Source organism: Typopeltis vanoorti, chromosome 6 (assembly GCF_054136105.1).
Source record: "Typopeltis vanoorti isolate ZY-2024b chromosome 6, IOZ_Tvanoo_1.0, whole genome shotgun sequence".
In the NCBI taxonomy this organism is placed as follows: domain Eukaryota; kingdom Metazoa; phylum Arthropoda; class Arachnida; order Uropygi; family Thelyphonidae; genus Typopeltis; species Typopeltis vanoorti.
Genome location: NC_143554.1, coordinates 156,088,790 through 156,115,020, shown reverse-complemented (window position 1 = coordinate 156,115,020; position 26,231 = coordinate 156,088,790). Strand labels below are relative to the sequence as shown.

The 26,231-nt window shown below is 35.3% G+C and overlaps 1 protein-coding gene across 2 annotated transcripts in view; it reads right to left on the bottom strand.

The window, feature by feature from the left end:
• Positions 1–1,040: 1,040 nt before the first annotated feature.
• The window catches only part of LOC150106128 (TNF receptor-associated factor 5-like), a 37,929-nt gene continuing 12,738 nt past the window's right edge, over positions 1,041–26,231 (bottom strand). For both annotated transcript variants that reach the window (XM_090393879.1, XM_090393878.1), the window contains exons 5-8: positions 20,767–20,865; positions 7,431–7,676; positions 3,445–3,651; positions 1,041–1,980 (exon numbers count right to left, since the gene is read on the bottom strand). In XM_090393879.1, the coding sequence (XP_090250005.1) occupies positions 1,966–1,980; positions 3,445–3,651; positions 7,431–7,676; positions 20,767–20,865 (567 nt within the window). In that variant the 3' untranslated portion in view covers positions 1,041–1,965. The remainder of the gene's footprint in view (positions 1,981–3,444; positions 3,652–7,430; positions 7,677–20,766; positions 20,866–26,231) is intronic.

The window sequence follows — 26,231 nt, the reverse complement described above, 5'->3', positions numbered from 1 at the left end:
ATTGGAATATTTTCCCTGTAATTCTCATGTGTTCTTCTAGATGTTTATCTATTTTCTCGGGTGATAAGAATCCGGAGTTTCTGGCAGGAAATTTCCTGTCCTTCATATGAAACTGGCTGACTCAATAATTTTTTTCTTTTACGTCGAACTTCTGAAGTCCTATAGTTTTTTAAGACATATTTTAAGATATAGCAATGTCTTTGTTTCATTTCAGTTAATTGTCATTAGGCTATAATTATGTATTAAGTGGCAGAGAAACTTCTGATAATAAGGAATACCGCAGTTTTTCGTGTATAAAATCTCTCTCTCTCTCTCTCTCTCTCTCTCTCTCTCTCTCTCTCTCTCTCTCTCTCTCTCTCTCTCTTATTATGAACATTTATGTTAGCCATAATAGATGTTCTTCCCGTCTTATACGGGATTTGAACTCACGTCTTTTTAATCAGTAAAACCTCATAAGGAGGTTTTATGGCGTCTCCTTAGTTAATCCCACTAAATTAAGGAGAGCGATATAGAAGCCCTTAGTTCATTTTAAATGCTGATTCAAAAGGTTTCCTTTTGCCATAAATCTGTGTTCTAGTTGTTTTACACTGAAAAGATTCCAGGAGTTTTGAAGGTAACACCAATCGACCAGTAGTAACACTGTGCCAGGTGCAGCAATGCTTTGTGATAGTAATGCGCGACAAGAGCTTCTTTGCATAATTTAAATCTCTTTATATTTCTTTAGTTCTTTCTCTGAATACTACAGTCTAACTGCACCTTCAAATAGAGTTAGGTGGGATTACGTCTATGTCAGTTAGAATTGAGACTCCTATACAAATAATTTTATTAATATTTGGAAAATAGCAATGCATCCATTATACTTCTAAACACGTCAACATTGTGAGCAAATAATAGCCACCATGGCAGGCACAATTCAATATATATCAGAACATTTAATCTTAGTCAATTTTCTTCCACAACTGACTAACATTAAGCGTTAGATTAGTTTTTAAAAGGTGGAAGATTTAAAACTAAAGAAAATCAAGCAAAACATCTTTTTGAATAGCTCTTTAATGTACAATACAAGGTACATTATACACTCTATGTTTATTGTTTATTTGAAACTTAAGTTTTGTTTTCTTTCAAGAAAAGTGAGGATTCACATCTTGCAATGGAACAAACGTGCACTGGAACCAAATTTATTATAGAGCCATCTCATGTAGTACGTTTTGATATACACAACAACGAGATTTAGGCTCCACTCTTTTCTGGGAATCCCATGTTGTAGAGTCTTTGAATACTGGCTCGATTATGCTACTGGATACGAATCATCTCAGTGATGATTGGGCGAGTTCCTCCTATTCACTGGACTGCATCTTGGCATGTAGGCATCTGCAGGATGAGGTGCAGATGTCTACTGAAGTCCATTCTGAGATAATTGCGGAAGTAGTGGAGCCTTTATGGACTAGTATACCTTTCTATTGCTTTCATTATTCTTCATAGTTCATTCTCGCTGGAATGTGACGTTGTTATGAGGTCTAAAATGAATGCAAATGCAACACTCTTAAACGATATCTGAAATATTCAAATTCATACACTCATCATGAATGAAACAGGATCGCTGTGGTGTGTTTGGTTGCAATTTACCCCTCCTCATGAGAATCAGCAGTCATCTTACAAGTGGATCAGCTATTCATAGGTCGAAGGATTTGTGTTTAGAAGACAATCTTTTAAACAGATCACATTTATAAAATGAAGGAACGTGAGATTAATCTACATTCCACCCTAGTGTAGCCGCAGAAGGATTTCAACTGTTGCATAGGACTACGAATCATCTTATTAGTTCACCCAGATCCTCAAGAGGAAGGCAGGCTAGCAAGGTTTATCCTGGATAGGTGGTTGAATATTGCACTGCAAGCATCAGTGTTGGACGGATAACAAATTTCAAGTTTCCTTATTGTTATGATTTTTTCCTTCAATATCTGATTATTGGTCGGTTATCTGAAAAAAAAAACAGAAAAACGAATGATCCTGAATGTATTAGACTATCAACAGAAGAAAGTTAAGTTTATCTGGTAATTCTTACTCTGTTGGTTATCAATACTAAAAAATGCCGAAAAGAGATGTCATATATATCCAACGTTTTTGATTGTAGATGATTTTCATCATCCGATGTAACCGCCACCTATTTACTTGAGACATGGAGAAGTAGTTCGAGGAGGGAAGTATCATTTTTGATCTCTGGAGCAGAGTTGGGGATAATATTTCAAACTTAAGTAGTGTGATATAAAAACTGTTTCAGTATTAAGGCAACGTGTAAAAGGATTATCACAAAAATCATAAACGGTTTACGTGGTGTTTGTGGTAAAATGTGCGATTATTATGAATGCCAGAATTGTTCATCAAGCAACTTAATTTTTAGAAATAATTATATGAAGAGTTTATCAAAATGGCCACATAAGCAACAGAACCGAACAACAAACTAGCCTAAAATTTGAAATATGTTAAGCTAGCTCCTTTAGTTAACGCCTTTAATTATTATCTTTAGTTCATGTCCGATGTCAAAAGAAGGCATAGAAATTGTACACTGAAGCGAGCATGTGATAAATTAACTCAACTTTTAAGTCTAATTGGAAACCACTGTATTTGAACTACAAGAGCTGACTACTGGGCATCACTTCATGATGCATACTTCACAGTTTCAAACAAAATTACAGGTTCAGAGAGAAAATTAACCACAGAACACACGTCATCATTATGAAAAAAATGAATATGGAGAATAATAATAATAATAAATGAATAATAGAAGAAGCGGAATATGGAGAAAGTAGCATAAGTATGTGGACCCATTACAGGCCAGCAGAGATACTGTAAGGATGTTGGGTATGCTCTGCTGGGTCACGCTTGTCTTCTAATACCACTCAAACTATGCCAAATTGCACCGTTTTGTATAAAAATTGTTGCGGACTTCCTTGTCTTATAGAGCTTGCTTCTTCCTGCAATATTGGTTCGTTGCTCTTCTGCTAACTCGTTGAATTGCTGAATCCAAAGGAAACTGAGACTGATTGTTTTGGTTTCATTACATGTTCTTAAAATGTAACCAAGAAGTGTATCTACAGATATTTTTATGTATCAAATACTTGTTTTAGTCCTATCACAGGCATCATTACACAGGGCGACAGGACCTTATTAAATCCCACACCAAAGGACTAAGAAGTAACAATATATTTTAATTCTATGAGTTCTCTCATAGAAAAAAAAAAATAGCGGTTTGCTATTTCTACTCTAAATCATCTCTAAATATACAATTTTAGGAACATACATAGTCCCATATTAGTGACCAGTTTTCATTTCATATTTCATAAAAACGGACTTCTATTATTCAAATTTTGCAGGGGGGGGGGGTTTGCCAAGTGAAGTAAGGATGTTGGATAACAGGAAAAATGAATAACTTCATAAACTCACCTTCAGCCTGATAATGATGGCGTCGTTCAATAAATATTTGCTGTTGAAACTCTCGACTGCATCTCGTGAGATGAATCTCGAAGCACCATGTCCATCGTTTCTTTCGGTGATTGGTCTTTGAAAATATTCTGCATCAGATTCACCAGAATATATTTCAACTGAAAAGTGGTTTCGGGAATCTCTCTGATTGACCAGAATGATATTCACCTGCGATGAATGAGAAAATATATCTTATTTATTTTAAGCTTTGTGATTTGCTGAAATAGTTCAATTTTGAAACAATGGTCATAACTGTGCAATAAAAACTGGAAAACAAATAAAAAATATCACAGAAATGCAAAACGAAATAAAACATGACAGCAGATGTCTCGTATACAAATGTCATTCAGATTGATGCCATACGAGATGTCAATGTTAAGTAGTTGAGAATCAAACCAAACTGGTATTACATTGGATTTTTTTCCTTTATCTCTAGGAATAAAGAAGATTTAGTATCCTTCAGCCATATTATTTCAGTTTGAATTGATACGGCTCGTCGAGTAGAACCCAACAAGACTTTCTCAGCGACAAATACAATTATACTGAAATCGCATAAACTAGAATATGGATGACGAGATATGTTGATACCTTGAAGTGATAAATCTCTCTCTAGTCTGTTTTCATTGGATGGAAAAAACACGGATCTGTCAGTAGCCTAGAAATGCCTACAATCTAAGGCACTTCTCTGACGGTACGCTAACAACAGACTCAGAGATATCTTCGCAGATGAGATTTTCATTGAAGAGTTGTACAGCAGGTGCCATAGCACCTAGGATTCGGAGAAGTCATCACCCCGTTTCAGTGATGGTTTGGCGGGGATAACAGGGGGATATCCAAATTCCATTTTTGCGAGAAAGGGGGAAAAACTTTCTCCCAAATGTATCAAGACACCGTGCTGGAACCTGTGGTACGGCCCCTAAACAACACCTTGTTTCACGGTAAGCAGTGGACCTTCCAACAGTATTCATTCCCTGCACACATTACAAGGACCACACAACAGTGGAGGCGAATGTGTCCGACAAAACATCACCATCTGATTGGCCGCGTGGAAGTCTCGATCTTGAATCCGTTTGCGTTCAAAGTGTGGTTGGAGCTTGAGAGAGAGTAGTAGCCTGCAAGAAACGACATCCCAGCATCGCCAGTGTTTCCACTGGATGTTGTACTGCAGCCAAAGATATGTGGCCTCACAAACTTCATGTGGCAAAAGGAGGACATTTCAAACTTAAGTGCTATGTACTCGTCATACATGTGGTTTGTATGTGCTGAAAGCTTCAAATGATTTACTGATACATTAAAAGTTTATGCACTGTTCAAGTTGTAACAGTATCTATGACTAGCATAGATATAATCAGAACTATTTAACCAACCTTAAAGATGGTGGTTGACGAGTGACAGTGAGAAAGGGTTTTCCTGATACGGAATTGCTCCACTAGTTTTTGTCGATATATTCACCTTTCATTCACGGTTATATCGCCGCACAGGAATGTCTATAACATATTTTGAGCATAACAACGTTTCTTCTAATGGAAGAGCTAGCTTAATGATACGATCTAAGAGGATTTGGACAGACGGAACAGAAATTAATATACTAAATTAAAATTGCGATTGTTAAAGGGTTTAACCACGACAACCTACCATAAAAAGGTTGCTTGGTGCTTCTTATGTAAAAAAAACTTTATATTAAATAATAATAATCAGAAGAAGAAACAGAAACTCAAGCAATCATATAAGGTACTAACTTTAGTGGGGACGTCAGCAACTAGGAAGGAGATCCCCACTGTAAATATTGAAATTTTTATAAATTAATAGAAGCATTTCACTTTCAAAACAATATCCATTTCCTGGAATAAATATAGCTTGGAGTAAGAGTTGACTGACGAGAATAATATTATTTGACCTAGATGAAATTTTTTTGACGTTTCAGTATGCTTTTCATGACCTTATAAAGAAATTCAGTGTTCATCCATCCAAGGTCTTCGTAACGTTCTTTTGTGTCACTTACCTTATTGTTTTTGTATACCTAGTTAAAAGAAAACGTTTAGTTTTCGTATTTTAAAAAGTGCAGTGATAGTACTGATGCTTTATGAAAAGTAATTTGACTCATAAGTGAAATTTAAAATACCATTTTCAGGGGAGGCTCGTGCATAGGCACTGCAGAACGGCAGCACCCCCAATTTTTCTCGATATATAAATATATTTATTAATTTATTTATATTTGCTGGTAATGTTTAATTTTATCATCAACAATCCTATACAATTCTCTTATTTTGTATAAAAAATAATAAAAATCCATCTTGTAGCACTTAGCAGGGCGAAGGGTGCTGCTAGCGTCCTTACCACAGTGTCATATTGCTACGCGCGCAAGCATATGTCATAGTGAGATGCGAGCTATTAGCGTCATGTGGCACTGTCCGTCGCGCATTTCCACTGTTGTTTATATGCAGTTTGCTCCAGTAGTAGAGTGTTCGTAGTGTTTATTGTGTTTACTCCGTCTCTTTAAATATTTGGACATTACAATTAAAGACATAACATTTGTTATAATTTTTATTTTAGTACATTATTGGGGTTATGATAATGGATTTTATTTTTAAGTAATTTTGAATTATACTAAACTATATAATTTTATCGATAATGAACAACATTGTGCATGAAACAAAACAAGAAAAATATATTTTATTTTTAAGTAATTTTAAATATACTAAACTGTATAATTTTATCGATAATAAACAATATTTTTTCATTAAACAAAACAAGAAAAATATATTTTATTTTTAAGTAATTTTGAATTATACCAAACTATAATTTTATCGATAATAAACAATATTTTTTCATGTTTAATTTTTTTTTTAAATTTTACGATGATTTTGATATTTTATCCAAACACGTATACACTGTACTTACAGTGTGTATGTATATTTCGAAAGTTGCAGCACCCCCACGATTTCAAGCCAGAAGCCGCCACTGACCTTTTTAAATTTTCACATATTAGAATTTTAATAATTTTAAAGTAATTTACAATTATTAAAAGTAAATTCAATAAATTCCGTCTTTAATACCCAGAAGGTAAACAAAGAGAAAAAACTGGCCCTTTTGAATCTTTATTATATCAGAAGCTGATTGATCGATTATGAGGTTACAATTCAAAATGAGTTGTCGATGTCAGAGTCCGTAAAAGATACGAACTGTCCAAGAGACCTTGGTCTTTTGGACAGCTCGTACGGCTCGAGTTCATATCTTGTTTTGCCAACATAACAGTTGTTTAAAGCGTTGCTTCTAATTACATTTCTAGGAAACTCAAAACGACCTCAGCAGACTGAGGCCTAACTTTCCTCTACATCAAAAGAATAATATTTATTATCATTAATTTTAATTAGCTTCATTGTCACGTTGGAAAGTGAAATTTTTATGATCTTTTAGTCAATAGAGTTTTTTTATTATTAGTATTTTTACCATTATTATTATTGGATGCCTTTATGAAGTCCAGGGACTCCACAAGAGATCAGTCGTAACCATGCAATCCACGATCTATTCCATTTACCGCAGTTGCGTGCTTGCAGGATAACAAACCCGAGTTTCCCTGAGGGGAAAAACTCATTATCTCTGTATGAAGTTGAATGCGTTTTGAATTCTTTTAGCTTTTACTAAAGTTTCCATTGCTAGACCCTCAAGACCTAGGCTATGAAACTGATGCAACTTTTTCCCTTATTCTATCATCCAAAGTTTTTGATGATTTTTTGAATGTTTCAGCCAATGAAATCGCATTTAACACAAACTTTAGCAATTCTTTTTAATGTAGTATTCGCCTCTTAGGTGTTGTTTAAGCTAGACAGTAAAATGAATGGGGGGGGGGAATTCACCTCAATATTTATTAAACAATTTCATGAACACTTTCATAAATCTACGTATCATGAGCAATTCTTTTAGAATTACGCATTTAATACATTTACCTTATTTCTGAATGGCCATTGCAAGCCATTATCATGCTCTCCTTTCCAAATAACCATTCCCATAGACAGGTGAGTAGGGGCGCCATCACCAAATCCATTGCAGTAAAGGCACATTCCAACATAATAGTTGCGTAAATACACTGGGTCAGAGAGAAGATAGCCTTTGCCTAAGCTCTGTACAGAGTAGTTTGTCACTTTCCATTCCATTTCATCATTTGAAATTTGGCGAGTGGTTCCTGAATTTCTCTGTTCGGGAAAGAAATAAAATACTCTGCACATAGGAGAAATGATACTATAGCAGGTTATAATAAATGTGAAAAAAGCTTTTTATTTATGAAGTCAATGAATCATTCTATATTTTTCTTAATTTCTTATTACGTCATTAATAATTTTATTTAGTATCACTAAATAATATTACTACAACCATGCATACATAATATATTACTATTATTATTACATATGGACACCTCCATGGAGTATGTAGACTAATCGCAGGAGGTCTTACATAAACATTCACAGCCTTGAAATCATTCACGGACAAAGCATATACAATAGACATTGGTAATTTAATCCACTCATTCAGCACTCTTAATATAAAATCTAGACCTACGCCCTTGCTAATCACACTTTTACTCAATTTGCATGGATGACCTCTAGTTTTTCTCATGTTATTCGGTACATTAATAATATGAGGAAAACACCATCATATAAACCCCCTAAGCAACTTATATGTCTCTATCATACCCCCTTTATCCGCTGAACAACTAGCCTCTGTAACCCACATAATTTTAACTTCTACTAATATGAAGCATTACACAGACCTTCCGCCATCTTGGTCACTCGCCTCTGAATCCGCTCAAAAAATCTAATTAAAGGCGGCATCACAAATTCCGTAGCACATTCTTACCGCCCCCAGGGTGCCGAGGCCCCTTGTGGGCCGTACGTTTTGTTGAGGGGGGCCGTGAAATAATGAAAACAAATTTAAAATGTTTTAAGACTAAGTAGATTTTTTTAAACATAAAAGAAACGTATCTAAATTTTATTATTTATTTTTTGATCTTTTTTATTTTAATGTAAAAAATCAGACATTGGTGTTGGTTCACAAATTTTGCTTCTTGCGTATTTCGGCGATTAATGAATATTAGTAAATATCTGCTTATTCATATAAGTTTCATTTCAAAGGTATTGATAAGAAACACAAAAAGATTACAAACGTAAAATCTTGAATATAAATTGTATTGAATATAAATACAATAAATATTATAATAATATATGTCTATGTTACGATTTTTTTTCGACGGAGACTGTGAAATATTTTAAATTTTTCAAAGGGGCCCTTGGCATTCTTAAGTTTGGGAAGCACTGACCTAGATGATACACCCTTGCAAAATGATCACTCAGTAATTCAATTATTTCATCTTCTTTATTCACAAATCATCTGTTCATCAAATGTATTCTACTAGTCATTCTTTCTTTTGCTTGTCGCATACTGAAAGAACTCTTTCGGATGACTCTTGGCTCGTTCGGCTAATCTCCTCTCACACTCCGATTTTGCCTTACTATACCAGTTTCTCTTCTGGACTGGGCTTTATACATTTCATGGGCTTGCTGGTTTTCTCTTTGAGTCTCTTCCGTATGCTTTTCCATTGCTTTATCTCTGCTAAATGTCGCAACTCATCCATGTAATTCCCAATTAATTAATTCTCTTACTCCTTTACTCTTGGTATACAGTCAGCTAATTGTGCCTTCAAACATCCCTTTACAATTTCCCATGCATTACTAACACCATTTCCTGAAATACAGTATATCCTTTATTGTACCGCTCCAACCAACTTTATTATTTTCCCTTCTTTTTGAGCTCTCTAATTTCAAAAAAAAAAGGCTTCTTTAGTGAAAATCCCACATGCTCAACCACCTCCCAGGTCAAAACTCAATGATCTCTCTCTCTCTCTCTCTGTATATATATATATATATATATATATATATATATATATATATGCATATATATGCATATACTTGGATGGAATATATATATATATATATATATATTCCATCCAAGTGTATCCAGTGATCGGTCTGAGACATGTAGTTCCGTAAGAGTTAATTAGATCTGTTGTCTCGGTGCTTATTGTCCAGGTTTGAGAACTACACAAGAAGATGGATCTGCTGGTTGCATGGTGTAGTCTTAATTTTGTCTTTAATAATATTAATGGTGATTTCCAAATGGGCTAGAGTTTGTTATGGAAGACTAGAGCCAGCTGTTTACTTTTTCCTATATCTTTTTTCTGTATTGCTGATGTACGATCCAAGATATTGAAAGTCCTTTACTCTTTCTAAGGGTTTATTGTTGATATGAAGTACAAAGTTTTTATAGCCTATTGAGAATACTTTGGACTTTCGGATGTTGATCTGCTGACCAATAAGTTTATCCTGTGCCCCTAGTAGACTGAGATTTTTTGTGCATTTGTTGGTTCTGTATCAATAAGTAGAACATCGTCAACAAAGCTAAGATCAGTTATATACATGGTGTGGGTGGTTGTTTTATTAAAACATCCACCAAGGTGTTTTAAATGGTAAAACCAAGATCTTCAGTGCTGATGGAAGATGTCCAGCATACCCCGTAAACACACACGGATGCCAGTACAAAACCTTGCAGGACTTCTGTTGTCACCGGAAAAGATTCAGATGTGTTTCTCTTTTATAGATTAATGTAGCATTGTAATCTTTATAGTATGTACATGCATAGTTTATCCACGATATGATACAGTCCGCGCGGTTATCCTAGTGGCTTTGCGCTTCGCAACCATATGCCTGGAGAAGGAGTGTCTTAGATTCAATTCCCGTCGACGACACGAGGAGCTTAAGGATCTTCCTCATCCATAACCAAGTCTTGGGTGTGGACAGCAGGGTTTTTTTCTGCCAGTTTATCTGGTGTTTTTCATCCCACAAGCAGGCAAACCGACTCCGTGAACACACACAGATTACAGTCAGCAATACTGACCCAGCCATAGGCCTGATTCGTCAGCTATGCCGGTTCCGGAGCCCGGATAAAATTTGGGGAAGACTGAGATGGTGCCCTACCTCCCCGTAAAGGGGACTGACAGCCATTGTACCATCATACGATTATTATTATTAAAATGATATAATATGAAAAGGGAAAAGAAATTTACTTCATATTAAAAATTAAATATTGCAAATATCTTCCAAGTCTCTCTATCTTGAGTTAACTGGTAGATGTTAGGTGAAGTTTTGTTCAGCCTACTGATAGTTTCACTTATGTATTGCCAAATTGTTTGCATGGTCTTCCTATACTGCGCTTGCCACCTTCTGGTTTGAACAGGATGAGGGACTCCAAAAAGGGCGAGACTTCAGGATGTCTGAGTTGATACCCAAGCCATCTGAGTTGTATTTTTTTGACTACACTGACTGTATATTATAGTATATATAAGTGGATAATTTCTTACATCATAAATTATAATGGATTGCATTTCAGAATCCTTTGTAGCGATCACTAAAGTAGGTTTATCTTATGAAAAGCATGCTTTCGGGTGTTTGACATCCTGATTGCAAAAGATAAAAAGAAAAATATGAAGACATAAGTAATTGATTGCAGAGGATTAAATATGTCTGCTTCTTCAAAGAATAAGATTGATGCTAGTCTTGTAATTCAATATCTTGCGATCACTTCTTGATCCGGTGGACATTCTCGAAGCCATCTGTTGAACTTGTAAGAGAAAAATGTGATTCCTTTAATCATATGCATTTGTATAAACGATATCTTAGATACAATGAAGGCTGATTACAGAACCTTTTAACAGTACCTATTATTGCTTTTTTTTTCTTACATGAATGAAAGCATATTTATCTCTGCTGAAGTTCTAAAGCGATTTACTTTTGATGTAAGGAAAAATCCGCTTGCCAGTGGCCTGGATCGACTAACTCGGGAACCGATTTATGAGTTAGAAAACGCTCCTCTAGTCGGGACTAGATTCGATCGGAGAACGGCTTTCTTCTGTTGGCATAGCGCTATTGATGCAAACGCCACTTCCAGATATACTGTATATAGTTCGAGTCGTTGATAATATTGTATTAGGCCATTCTGAATTTGAAGAAAATTTAAAATGCATTTAAAAATTACATTAAAGAAGCCAATATAACAATTATACAACTGATAATAAAACAAAAGTACAAAATTTTGCTCACTTATTTACAGTACATTTATCTATAGTCTTTTTTCGTTATCTGTATCTATAGCATATCAACTGTTATAACTGCATGTCCATTTTATATGTCAATTTCGTTTAACTTTTGCATATATTGGATTTATACATGACTAACAGCACGTCCTATGAGGGTGCCGCTATTGTTTGTGCAAATTTGGTGTTTTTGCAATTTTAATATGGTCACCCTGATGAGGTCTCAGTGACCAATATGAAAGATTGGAGTTATTAGGTGTTGTTTAATTAATTATATGTGCTGTATTAGGCCATTCCATTAAATCTTATAATGTGTCGTGGAAGTTTTCAACATTATTTGCGATTAAATAAGTAAAAATACTATTTATCAAATAGTTATTTCTAAATTCAGGAGCACAATTTGCGCTAGATATCTGTTACTTTATACTTTAATTAAAATAATCATTTACTAAAATAATAAAATGTAAATAAATAAATAAATCCGCTATTGTCTTTAATCCCCTAAGCGAGACCATTCAGCTCTACTAACTATTGAAGACTGGGAACAAACAAACTCTATCCTTTACCAATCATAGATAGCTTGCATAAAGCCATTAATGACTTTAACCATTTTCAGAAAACTGTCTTCATGGTCCTTAACCTTAATGCCGTATATTATTGTTTGAAATAACAGAAATTCTCAGATCGATTTAATTGAATAATAATAATAATTCAATTTTCGATTTTTATTTTTTTTATTTGTTTTTCTTTAAGCTGTAGCTACAGAAATGTGATATATGGGTTTGGATTTTTTTCCCTTTTTTTTTTAATCTTGGATGAGATGTAATTTCTCAGCTTTCATTTCTATAATAATTTTTTTTTGATATGATAATATTCTTATTGATCTGCTAAAATATTTACACATACAATAAACATCTTGAGTGACATTGCAACTTATAATTTTAGAGAACTCAGCACAAAGTGCTACATTTTCTACATTGGATTTCAATTAAAATTTTAAAAAATATTTTTTGCCTTTATATTATGTATTTATAAAATATAAAGTATAAACATGTTCTCTAATATTTACAATAAAGTTTATACAGAATTTTTGAATATAGAATATACATAATAATAATAATTATTATTATTTATTTATTTTATTTTATTTTTTTATGTCTCAGATAAATTGCATACATAGTTGCTGTAACAATTATAAATATATAATATTTATAACACATTACAATTGTGATTAACAGATACTTTCAAGTTAATAATTTTCTTCCTCGAAGCTTAGCAGAACTTATCTGAGGAAGATAATAGATGATAGATGGTGGTGGTTTCATGGTTATGTTCCTATACTGGTCACAAGCCAGGTGTTGATTTTACTGTTTGTTGGTATGTGCTTGGAAGACTTCAACTGCTATTACAGTTTAATTTTTTTTGTTCTTTTTTTTTGTGCAAATAGGGTTGGATTTAGACATGGTGTGTTTGTTTCTTTGTATTCTTGTAGTGATGGTGTTTGAGAGGGGGTTTGTCATAGGTTTGTGTGTGTGTGGGGGGGAGAGAAACAGGAATTGCTCTAATTTTCATTCTCGCTATAATATTCATACAGCGCCTGTTTCAGCTCTCTGTATGTTCCTAGGTTTCTGTTGTCGAATGGCAGTTTGTTTATCATGTCAGGTATGTAGAAGTTTCGGGTGGCTTTGCTGTAGTGATTGTTGTACTTATATGTTATGGTGTTTGTTGACTGTGGTCTTGTTATTTGATATGTTGTTCTGGTTACTCTATATGTTGGGCTGTAGTAATGTTTTAACATGACTAGTGGCATAAGTGTTTCACCTTAAATATTTTGTGTTTTGTCCGTGCTTCCTGCATAAGAGTGGGTTGTTCCCAGAATATCAGTTTTACCATTTTATCTTGCAACCATTGTAGCCTGTTAAGTCTGTAGTCTGCGCAGAATGCGTATGATATGATTGCATATCTTAAAATGTTTTCACATAATGCTTTATAGATTAGTATTTTTATGTGGGTTGGAGCAATGTCTTTTAATCTGTATAGTTTGCTTGCTATTATACTAAGCTTGGTATGTAGGTAGGTTATATTGCTATTCCAACTTTGATCAGCATCGAAGTGAAGTCCGAGATAGCGTGTTGTTTTCACCTGTGTGATGGTTGTGATTTTAGGTTTCTGTGCTTTGTGTATAGGAGGATGAATGTTGGATAGTAAGATATTTAGTTTCTATGGGCAGGGTTTGGGGGTTTTTGAATACCATTAGCTTTGTTTTTCCAGGGTTTATATATATGCCGTTTTCGGTTAACCAGTTAGTGATTTGATTGATGTCGTGTTGCATATTTGTGTAAGCGATATTTGCATTGTTGTGAATGGATACTATGGCCGTGTCGTCTGCGTACTGGAAGATTTTACTTTTTAGGGGGGAGTTGGCTTATGTCGTGTGTGTATATGTTAAATAGAATGGGAGATAGGACAGCTCCTTGCGATACTCCACAGGTTACATGTACCTCTTTGCTATATGCTGATCCTATACGTGTGGTGTGCTTTCTGTTTTTCGTGTATGCTTTAAACCACGGGAGTAGACTACCTCCAATTCCGATATGGGTTAGTTTCGTTAACAAGGTTTTGTGTGTTAGTGTGTCAAATGCTTTTGTTAGGTCAATGAATACCACTAATGTTATTCTGTTTTTATCCAGTGCAGCGTTTATTAGATCTGTAAAATCTTCCAGGAGTGTTGCTGTTCCTTTATTTTTTTGAAAGCCATATTGTGTTTTGGGTATGATTTGAAACTTTTCAACGTATTTGGAGAGTTTCTGATGTACAATGCGCTCCATGATTTGGTTGATTACAAACAGCGTGGCAATGGGTCTGTCATTACTTATAATGTTTCTTTTTTCCTGTTTGTGTATGGGTGTGATTAATGTAGTCTTCAGTGTTTCAGGTATGTGTCCCGTTTCGAAGATTTTATTTAACAGTTTTTGTATAACTGGAAGTAGGTTGGTTGAGTGTTTCTTGATGTCTTTTGGTCTGATTCCGTCTATCCCCGGTCATTTGTTAGGATTAATTTGTTGAATTGCCAGTGATAGTTCTTCTTTTGTTACTGTGGGGAACCACATCGACTGGGTTGCTCGTGGACCTAGTGGAGAATGTTCGTTTGTGTGACGAAAGGTTGTTTCTTGTAGCTTTTGGACAGAGTTCACGAAGTGCTGATTAAAGTTGTTTGCTAATTTGAGGGATTTGGAGTCGCAGGCAAAGCTGTGTTTTATTGTTTCTGAGGCAGTGGTTCTGTGTATATTGTCCAGCATTTCATTAATCAGGTGCCAGGTTTCCTTTATGTCATTCTGAGCTGTTGTTAATTTGTTGCTGTAATAGTTTCTTTTTGCCGTTCTAATCTGTGTTGTTAGTAGATTCCGTTTTCTTTTGTATTCAACTTTTAAAGCGATATTGTTCGGCGACTTCTTAAGTTGTTTCCATAGGGCATCTTTTCTTTGTATGTCTGTTAGTATGATGTCTGTTATCCATGGATTTTGTTTCGTTTGGGGGCGTATTTTTATTTTTGTTAACGCTTTGTTATATATTTTGTTAAATGCAAGTTTAAGTATATTACATACAGCTTCAGCAGAGTCTAAAGATGCTATCTTCATCCAGTCTGTTTTTTTGATTTCGTCGTTTACTATTGTTTCGTTTAGAATGCTATAATACTGTTTTGTAGTTCAGTGATTTTTATGGGTTTTGGTTCAGTGTGTAACTGCAATGCTGTGAAATAATGGTCTGCCAGTTTGCATGTTATGACGGCTGCTGTGTGGCTGTTTGGAGGGGCCCTTATATTTATATGATCGATGCAGGATGAGGTTGTTGTGTTTCCGATTATCTCTTCTCGTGTATACGACTCTATGGATGGGGTTATGTTATATGCCGATAATATGTCTAGGTATTGTTCTGTGTTGTTATTTGTGTTCCTAATGTTTATATTAATGTCTCCTATTATTACCAAGTATTCTGAGGTGCCTACTTCCGTGGCTTAAAGCCATCTGTTTAGTTCTTCTAGGAATTTTGTGGTGCTTAAGTTGGGTGGTCTGTATATTGCGTTTAATATTAGGGAAGTTTTCTTGTTTGATGTTTTTAATTTCGATGCATATATTTTCTGCGTATTCTAATTTATAGTTTATTTCTGTTACTTCTAGTTTATGTTTGGTAAATATTATTATACCACCGCCTCGTTTTGTTTGTCTGCAGTGTTTGTGTTGTTGGAAGTGTGGGATTTGGTAGGAGGATGCCTCTTCGTTTGTCGTAGATACTTCAGTCAGTATTAAAATGTCTATTTCGTCTATATCTTCCTTCAGATAAGCTTGCAGGGTCAGCCAGTATTTTTGAATGCTTCTGATGTTGATGTGGAGAATAGATAGTCCTTTTTTGAGATTGTCACTTGTTTCAATTATGTTATTGATTTCAGAATGTGGCAGTTATCATGTTCCGTGGTGATTACGTCTGCTTGATGGTCTGCATTCATGTTGGTTAGTGTGCTGTTCCTTCTTTAGAAGTTGTCAATATTCCTTTCAATGTGACAGCCTGTTGAGGTTGTCTACGGATTTTATTTCGACTGGTTTTGCGTCTTGTGTCTTTCTAAGGAATATTTTGCTATCTCTTATACTTATAAACCGGTAATTGTTTTCTGTTTTAATTTCCTTGCTTGGTAGAATGTTTTCTGATAGTATGACGTTAGGTATTCGGACAAGTGTATTGGGGTATTATCGTGGTCTCCTTTCAGATCCTTGACTACTGGTTTTTTAATCCTGCTAGCTTTTATAAGTGTGGGCTGTTGATGAGTCGCACTACAACGGGAGAAGGACGGGTATTATTTTCTCTTTTACTTTTTTGTGGTAACCGATGCACTGACTGGATGTCTCTTGATTCAATGGGAAAGCCAATTTTTTGGCTTAGTTGTATTACGGTGTCTCTTAGATGTTCCGTAGCTATTTCTAGGAGACCATTTATGAGGAGATCATTTTTGTGCTGCTATTGGTTTGAGAGCTCGTACTGTTGAATTAAAGAGTTTAGTTCTTGCCGTAGGTCCGTTTTCTCTTTAATTAAATTATACTGTCTTTCAGTTAGCTCTTTAACGCAGTTTTTAATTTCTCTAACGGTCTGTAATACACCTTCTACTGAGTTATTATTAAATTTAATAAATTCCTCATATTGGTTGAATTTTCTTGTAATTTGTGCAGTATGTTTTTGAAATAGTTCTCCAACAAAATCGATTAAACAGTCTTTTAGGTTTTTTAATCTATTTTCGAGTAATGCATTTAAAGTTGGCTCACCTGGGTTTCCGTTGTTGTTTTTAATTCCCTCTGTTGTTGATAGCTGTTTACTGCCTGCGGTTGTTTTCTGCATGTGCTGTTTTCAGCCTGCGGTCGAAGGCGACATTCCTTTGTTGTCTCTGCAATGGGGACACTTCCACTCGTCACGATTCTTGTTTGATTTTCGCTGCCAAGTAGCCTCGACAATCCTGAACATAGAAAATGCATGTTTCTTTGGCAGTTCCTACATGTTACGTGGTTTTTCTTCCCCCGTTAAGTCTTCTTGGCATTTGTAGCACTTCATATTTCTTGTTTGACGATCTTGCTGTAATTTCTAATATGGCGTCTTCCTTTGTTCTCTTCTCGCGTAGTTGACCAACATATACTTCGAACTTTGAATACTTATATTTTACTTATTACTTAACAGATACTTACAGTTTTTACATCTATATGTTCGTCTTGAAGAACGGAATTCACTGATGTACTTTAAATTTATATATAAATATTAATATATAAATATTTTATATTAATATATTATATTAATATATTAATATATTATAATAATATATTAATATATTATAATAATATATTAATATAAAACATTTATATATAAATAATAATAATAATAATAATAATAATAATAATAATAATAATAATAATAATAATAATAATAATAATAATAATAATAATAATAATAATAATAATAATAATAATTCTGACAACTGGTTGCAGCATATAATAGAGACAGTATTGGAAAACGGAACAGCAAAAATTCTCTGGGACTTTAAAATACAAATTTATCAGCATTTGGAACACTAGACTTGGCATCACAATTATCGAACATCGATAGGTTTGGATTATCGATATCGCAGTACCCATTGATAATAACATCAACAACAAAGAACTGGAAAAAATTACTGAATATCGAGATCTGACGAACGAAGTTAGCAGGCTGTGGCTTAAACACACCAAAGTCATTCCAATAGTTATCGGTGCACTTGGGGCAATTTCAAAGAAGGTATCCAATTATTAACAGCAATAACAGTAATTGATACAGAGTCAAAACAAGATATCATATAAATCAAATTTGACTGGATATAGGGCAATTCAGATTCTACCGAAGAATCTAAGAACAGTCCGTCAGGTAGCCTCGTAAAGTATGGACTGTTCCAAGTGATGCTGTTTTTTGTAGGTCGTATGGGGTCAAATTTGATTTATATGATATCTTGTTTTGACTCTGTATCAATTACTCAAATATAATAATAATAATAATAATAATAATAATAATAATAATAATAATAATAATAATAATAATAATAATATTGACACATAGGTGGTTTGAAAAATTCTCAGCCTCGACCATAATAGCAAGACTATTCGCAAGATTTTTTTTTAAGTTGGTACATCTGTCTTAAGCATCCATGTGAAATTTCAAGTAATTCTATCAAGTAGTTTGTTTTATACAGCTGTCTAAAGCAAACGTGTTGTCTATATCCCTTGAAATGGATAAAATTGAGTATAGTACGGTTATAAAATTCTTTGTAAAAGAAGGTTTAACGCGAAAAGAATTTTATTCCAAGTTCACAAACGTTTATGGGCACTCTTGTCCTTCGTTTTCGACAATTAAGAAATGGGCTGTATGGTTTAAACGTGGCCGCCGTATCAGCCTTGAAGATGATCTACGTGAAGGATGTCCAAAAAGTGTAACAACACCAGAAATCATTGATCAAGTGTACGATATGATATTGGACGACAAGCGAGTCAAAGTGCGTGTAATTGCTGAGACTATAGGCATTTCAAAAGAACGTGCAGGATATATTTTGCATGAAGAATTGCGTGCCGCTGTTGCTCATAGCAGATCAAAAACGCACTCACATGAAAATCTCTGAACAGTGCTTGGAGCGTTTTAACAAGAATAAAACTGATTTTGTGCGTCGATTTATTACTGTGGATGAGACTTGGATTCACCATTACAAACCAGAATCCAAACAGCAGTGAAAACAATGGACAGAAGCCGGTTGTTCAGCGCCAAAGAAGACAAAGTCGGTTCCATCAGCAGGAAAGGTCATGGCATCGATGTTTTGGGATGCTAAGGCATTTTTTTATTACTTATCTTGAAAATAGCAAAACAATAACCGGGGAATATTATTCCGATCTTTTAACTAGACTATACGAAAAAATTCGTATACTCTGGTTAAAAGAAAAGACCCAGTTTGCAGAAGAAAAAAATCATCTTTCATCAGGACAATGCACCTGCCCACAAAGGTGTTTTGGCAATGGGAATATTAAGGGATCTGCACTCAGTGGCGTATTTAGGTATAGGCCCAGGGCAAGAGCGGCAATTTCCAGGCTCTCATTTTTGTAATTATAACATGTTCTTTATATGCCGCATTTACTCACAAGTAGAGAAATATTTTTCTTTTCCTCATTGTAAGTTTAGTCTACAAGCATATTGCCATGTAATGAGATTCTGCACACCAAACAGACCGAGACACATGCACGGAAAGCTACTGTATTGTTGTCGGTAACTTGACCCCTTTCTTGGTCCCTTTTTTGTTGAGCACATTGCCAAAAGCGGGAAAAAAGAAAAAGGCTTCGTTTCCTTTGCTACGTATGAGGAATTTATTAAAATAATGAGCGAGAAAGTAATCAAATTTATTGTGGAAGAACTTAAAATAGCTAAGTACTATTCCATAAGTGTTGACTGAACACCAGACTTGTCTCATGTTGATCAGCTGTCCTTCATTGCACGATATGTGAAAGAACATGGAACTCCTGTGGAGCGTTTCTTGCGTTTCATTCCTAAGGTAAGTCACAAATCTGAAGAGTTAGAAGAGGCGGTTTTGACTTCACTAAACGGGCTTCGAATTGATGTAGCAAATTGCAGAGGGCAGGCACATGATAATGCTAGTAACATGTCCGGCAAGTACACAGGACTGCAAGCAAGCATTCTTGAAATTAATTCATTGGTAGAATTCACACCGTGCGCTGAATATTCTCTGTCTCTAATTGGTACTTGCGCTGTCGAATCCTGTCCGTACTCTTATTTTTTGATGTCCTTCATAAACTTTACCTAGTTTTCACATCTTCAACACATCGGTGGAGTGTTCTAACCTGGAAACTTCTGCAAAAGTAATCCTTCCTTCGCCTACTCGTTGGTCAGTTCATGATTATGCCTGTCGGAGTCTTAGTGAGGGATGGACGGAAATAATTTACACTTTGTCCGAAATTTAAAATCACACTACCCAGAAGAAAGTTACGCGATGTGAAGCAAGTGGGATTCTACGGCAACTTCAGTCACTGGAGTTTGGGATCATGACCTGCCTATGAGCAGGTCATGAGGGGCGACGCTTCTCATATGAGGAGCGGCACTTTCTGTGGCCTAGGGGCGGGAAATACCTAAATACGCCACTGTCTGCACTAGGAATTGTTGGAACATCCACCCTATTCCCCAGATTTGGCTCCCTCGAACTTCTGTCTCTTCCCAAAACTAAACCTCTTCCTCGCTGGTCAGCGTTTTTCTTTGAATCAAGAGGTGATTGCAGCTGATAGATGGGTATTTTGCAGATCTTACTGAGAACCACTACAGGGACGGTATAATTCCGCTGCAGCATCTCTGGAATAAATGTATTAGTCTTAAAGAAGATTATGTTGAAAATAAAAATAATTTTGAAATTATAAATTGGTTTTTTTTTTCATTGTTAGGTAGAGAACTTTTCAGACCACCCTCGTATATTGCAGTGGCTAAAAATAAATTAATTATAAAAAATACGAAAATAAATAATTAAAAATACGAACAAACCAGCATAGCTTTGTTGAATTAAATTGAATTATCCAAATATAACTTACCCACTCGGTAGCATTATTTAGTTCTTTGAGATGAGTGCGAATTATTTGTACGTGAAGTTCTGAAAGACGTCCGTGATTTTGTATTTGGGTTAGATTTCCCTGAAAATGATCAATGAATTTCAGTGGAATTATATTAGGACTAAAGATTCCCATGTTTGAAAATCTGACAAAATAAAATGTATTGTAATATATCGTTATTAGAGCAGGCTTATTTTTGTGTATCATGGCATTAAATATTTCAGACAGAAAAGTTGCTTTTATTATCAAGTGACTAGTCTATTAAAGGTTATAAAGGTTATATTCTTGAGTGTGCTTATTATTACACAATAACATGTAATGAATTTTAGGTGGGTGTTAGATTTTTTACAGAAATATGCTAAAACAGAACTTCTAACCAAATGTTCATTCGTAAATTATCAGTTAACGCCTTTTTCCCCGTATAGGTAGTAGGCGGGGCCGTTTTAGCCCTATCTAACTTTTGGAGACTGAGTGAGCAGTTCAATCTCCATTGGTAGCCAATCAGAGATAGCTGGCACAAAGCTATCACTAATTAAGCGGCATGCAGTGAAGAGAGACGGCTGAATAAGTGCCGCCATCTCCTGGTCTCTAACCTAACACACAATATAGTTAATGTTTGAAAGAGTGTGGGTTGATTTTCTTGAATTTACGGGACGAAAAACCCGAGTTTCCGGAAGAAAAAACCGCTTGCCGTGCCAGAGATCGATTAACTCGAGAACCAGTCGGAAAAAGGCTTACGAAACTTTCCTCTAGTTGCCGACTAGATTAGAAAGAAAGTCTTCCTTCGCATGTCAAGCGCCGTGGTGCGAAAACTCCACATCCACTGAGCTACACAGGCTCAAGTCTGATTAGTTTGGGGTAAGAAATTTCACACTGTGAAAAGAAGCAAGATTTCATTCCTACCCAAATCAAAAGAATACTTTGCAGACCAAGTACCAGAGTTAAACATCCTATAGTACTGTGTCACGCAGGAGTCATATATTTTCCATATAATCTATATACTTGATTGCAAAGCTATCATTGTTACTGTATCCGCCCCTACTCTCGAAGCAGATACTGAAAAATGTTTACGCTTCTCCCAAATTGTTTTTCTTATATTTTTGCGCTTCTTACTCCAAATCAAAACGAATATTGTTAGCAATGATGGGTGCGAAAATAAACAGAAACAGATTTATTTCAACTTATCATTACATTGCATCACATCTAATTTATTTAATTTTTTTCAAAATGATAAAATTGTAAAACAATGACATCCTTTGTACAACCCAAGAGCATGAGCTCATCCCGGTTACAAGAAGTATAACAAGCACACAGAGCATAATAGTAGACAAAACTATTGACAATATATGGAGAGAATAATAGAGAATAAATTAATCAATAAAACTGTTGATGATCTCAGTTAACAAGTCATAAACAGAAATTTGAAAATAGTAGATGTCCCTCAAGAACTGAAAGAAACCGTGAATATAGTAAATGTCAAGGAGAGTATTTCTGCAAAATTTGTATACTTATCTCTAACAGTACAATCATCGCTATAAATCAGAACAATTTGAGTACAATCAATGTTGACGTTGAATCAGTTTTATCTAAGAAAGCTCAAAATAAAAAACAAAAACAGTAAAATCTCAGATACGCAAAAAAGAGAAACTAATGCTCATAAGGCAATGAAAGAACGACTTGATATGGTTGTTCTAATATACTGTTACCTGATGTTCAATATTGATATTCTAGTTTTTCTCCTTCCAGTGCTCTGTCTTCAAAGCTATTAATGTAATCTAGAACACTTTTTAAAGAGTAAAACGTGTTCTAGACATTAAGAGTTAATGCTAACCACCTTTAACGTGCGTGATTATAATCGATTCTATAACTGTCTTTTTCTACCTGTCCAGCGCTATTTACTGGCCTGTTTGGCCGAAGTGGTTAGCTTTACCGATCTCCAGCCAAGAGGGTGCGGGTTCGAATCCTTCCAGGGCATGGATGTTTATGATTGTCCTACTAACCGTTTACCATATGTACTGCTGTAACCCGTGTCTTCGCGCAGTATGACCTTAGATGCCTTTGCGCCATAAAAATCAAAAATAACTAACTAATCAGCGCCTTTGCAGTTTTCTTAACGCTACCTTACAATCTATAGATTAATTCTATTGTTGATTTATAGCTTAAGGAATTACAGTCCATCTGTGGACATCAACAGATGCGGTATGATTACTCATATACTCGGTGAGGTGCCACACCAGTCCTCGCCATATGGTTATGTTGCATGCTTTTCTGTAGTTTTCAACTCTCTGAACATCAGTCACTCCAGACCTCAGACACACGATCCATCCAAGCATCTGATAGACGGTCTACCCTTCCTCTTTTCCAAGACTATTACCTTCTATTACTGATTTGAGAAGTCCTCCATCCATCCTTTCAATGTGTTCAAAATATTTTAACTTTCTTCGGTCAATATCTTAAGGATCCTTAAAGTTATACTAATAATTTCTAATACCCATTTATTTGTACGCCTTTCAGCATATGATATCCTCAACAGCCTTATTTAACACTTCATCTCAAAAGCAGCTATCCTCTTCTTATCTGAGTTCTGTAGGTTCCAAGTCTCAGATCCATAAGTCGCTGTTGGAAAAGAAACTGCATCCAAAATCCTCAACTTTTTCCCTTTGGAGAAGATCCATCCTTCTAGATTTTAGACGTCTCTGACTGCTATTTTAGCGATTCCTAATCTTCTTCTAACGTCTTCACATTAATAATGAATCCCAGGTACTCGAAATTGCTGACTTCAATTCTTTCTCCATTAAGGTACACTTGTTTCTCAAGAGCTTCCCTGTCTGCATTTACTTTGAGAACCATAATCTTTGTCTTGATAGGATTGAGCTGAAGCCTCTGTTGTTACTGATCTTATTAACTTTGTCAAGAATTTGTCCTGATTCTTTCTTGTCTTTACAAAGGAGTATTGTATTATCAACATACCTCAAATTACTCGTCAATCTACCACCTGTCCTAATTCCTGTTTAAGCTCATCCAGTGCATCATGCATGATGCTCTCAGCACAGATACTAAACAGGGGAGGAGAAAGTAAGCATCTCCAACCTGAAGCCAATATAATTACTTTGTCAGAAAATGCAAAAGACCTAAACTAAAATTAGGATAACTAGTTTGAGTCTAGTTTAAGATAAACCTAAACAGATTAAAAGAATGATGAATTAATAATTTACAAATCAGCACTTAGAAATAGCTAAATGCAGTAATCTTTCCGTTCTCCCACCTCTCTCCTCTCTCTCTCTCTCTCACACACCACACACACACCAAGAAAACACACAAAAATGTCAGATACAAAGCACATCCTGCTTCCCGTTCTGGAATTTGACAAGAAAGACTTAAGAAGAATCTCGAGCAGCCGAGATACCAAAGAACTTTTGGTCTTGTTGGTATCCCCATTGGCATCGATCCATAGCATAGACAGAAGCCTATATTCATTTCCAAAAATGAATTAAAATATTCAAAAATGTTTACCATCAAACTGTTAACCTTTTGCTTTCACATCAATACTCTCTAATGTAATGGAAAAGGTTATCACCACGAGAGGGCCGATAGCTAATCATTGACCTTGATTTCGTCAATTCAATTTCCATAGAAGAATTTCTTGCTTGTTTTTTTCACCTCTGGAAAACAGCCGTGGAAAGGATATGAAATAAGCATGACCTGCTCCATTAAGTATTTGATAAGTCTGGAATACAGGGCTGCTTTTGGTCCTGTTCGTATCCCCACTGGGATGCCCTCTATTCCACCGTTTCTTTCCAGTCGTTTGCTGCATAATGTTAGATGATATTCTTTCCTCAGTTTCGTTTACTAACAATGGTGTTCCTCAGGGTTCTGTTATATCATCCACCCTCTAGCTCAATGAGTCTCCGTAGCTCAGTCAGTATAGACGACGCCCTTTGGTCGGAAAGATTTTAGACAGGTCTCTGACTGTTGTTTTAGTAATTCCTAATCATCTTCTAACGTCTTCTTCACATTAATAATGAATCTCAGCTAATCGAACTTGATGAGTTTTTCTTAATTCTTTCTCCATTAAGGTGCACTTGTTTCTCAAGAGCTTCCCTGTCTGCATTTCCTTTGAGAACCATAATCTTTGTTTTGCTAGGATTGAGCTGAAGTCCTCTGTTATTATTGATCTTATTAACTTTGTCAAGAATTTGTTCAGGTCTTTTTCAAGACCTGGGTTCCATTCCCGTCAGTGATGAGGAACCTTTATCTGGTCTCTTTCGACGAAAGGTGAGTTTGCCGGTCTCATACGGAGGTAGGGGGGGGTTTTCACCCGGAAACTCGGGTATTTCTTCCCCCAGAACAGGCAAACCGGCTCCGTGAACACACATAGAATTATAGTCATGAATACGTCCCAGCCATTTGCTGGTCCTGAGCCCTGATAATACTGGGAGGGGGGAGCAATGGTGAACCAGCCTATAAAAATCTCATCAGGAATACTTTGTGGGCAATGCCTACAAAGTCACCTTCGGTCGGAAACGACTGAAAGGGAAAATCAGATCAGATTTAGCTCACACACATAAACGATCTTCTCTAGCCATCTCGAGTAGTTTGCTGATGATAACGCTCTCCTTTATCACTGCTGATACTATAAAATTCGCCGTGCTCAAACATCCCAAGCTTCAAGATCTTCTACAACCAGTAATCAAAACACTGATTTCCGTATCTTCCCTCGATGGGAGTGATGACAACCTAGTTACTTTTAACACTTCTAAAACACAATACCTAGCCATTTCTGTCGCAAATATATCACTTTTATAACATCCTCAGCCTCTAAGAAACTGTGAACTCTTTTTTTTTAGTTCGAAACATCACTCTTCTCTATATTACTTTGCACAAATTGAAAACGAAATCCCAACCTTAAAATACTGTCATGAGTGGTGATGCGGCAAGAAATCTTTCCTAAAAATTCTTGAGGCCATTCAAAAAGGGACCTCGGCCATTAGTCTCCCTTTGACATTGACCCCTCATAATACTTAACTATGAAATTTAATCTAATTCGGGAACAAAAAACTGCAATTCCAAAATTGATATACTAAATATTCATACTGTTGTTATCCTATCAAAAACCAAGAAAATAAAATATATGAAATATCAATAAATAAATAAAACGAAATAAAAACAAAAATAATAAAAAAATTCTTAGCCTAACCATGCCCCTAATGTAGTATAGGTTTAGAACTTTCTGAGAATGGGAGTCGTTCAAAAAAGTAAAAATCCACACACATTCACGCCTTAGTCAACTTATGTGACTGCCTGCTCCAGTAATACTTATAAAGAATTATAATTTGACGCTATGTATAAAAAGAAAACAAATAATTGTCTTATTTACTAAAAAAGTGACATCCAAATTCATTGAATGCACAGCTTCTTGAAATTCCAGGACACAACTGGTTGTGTTG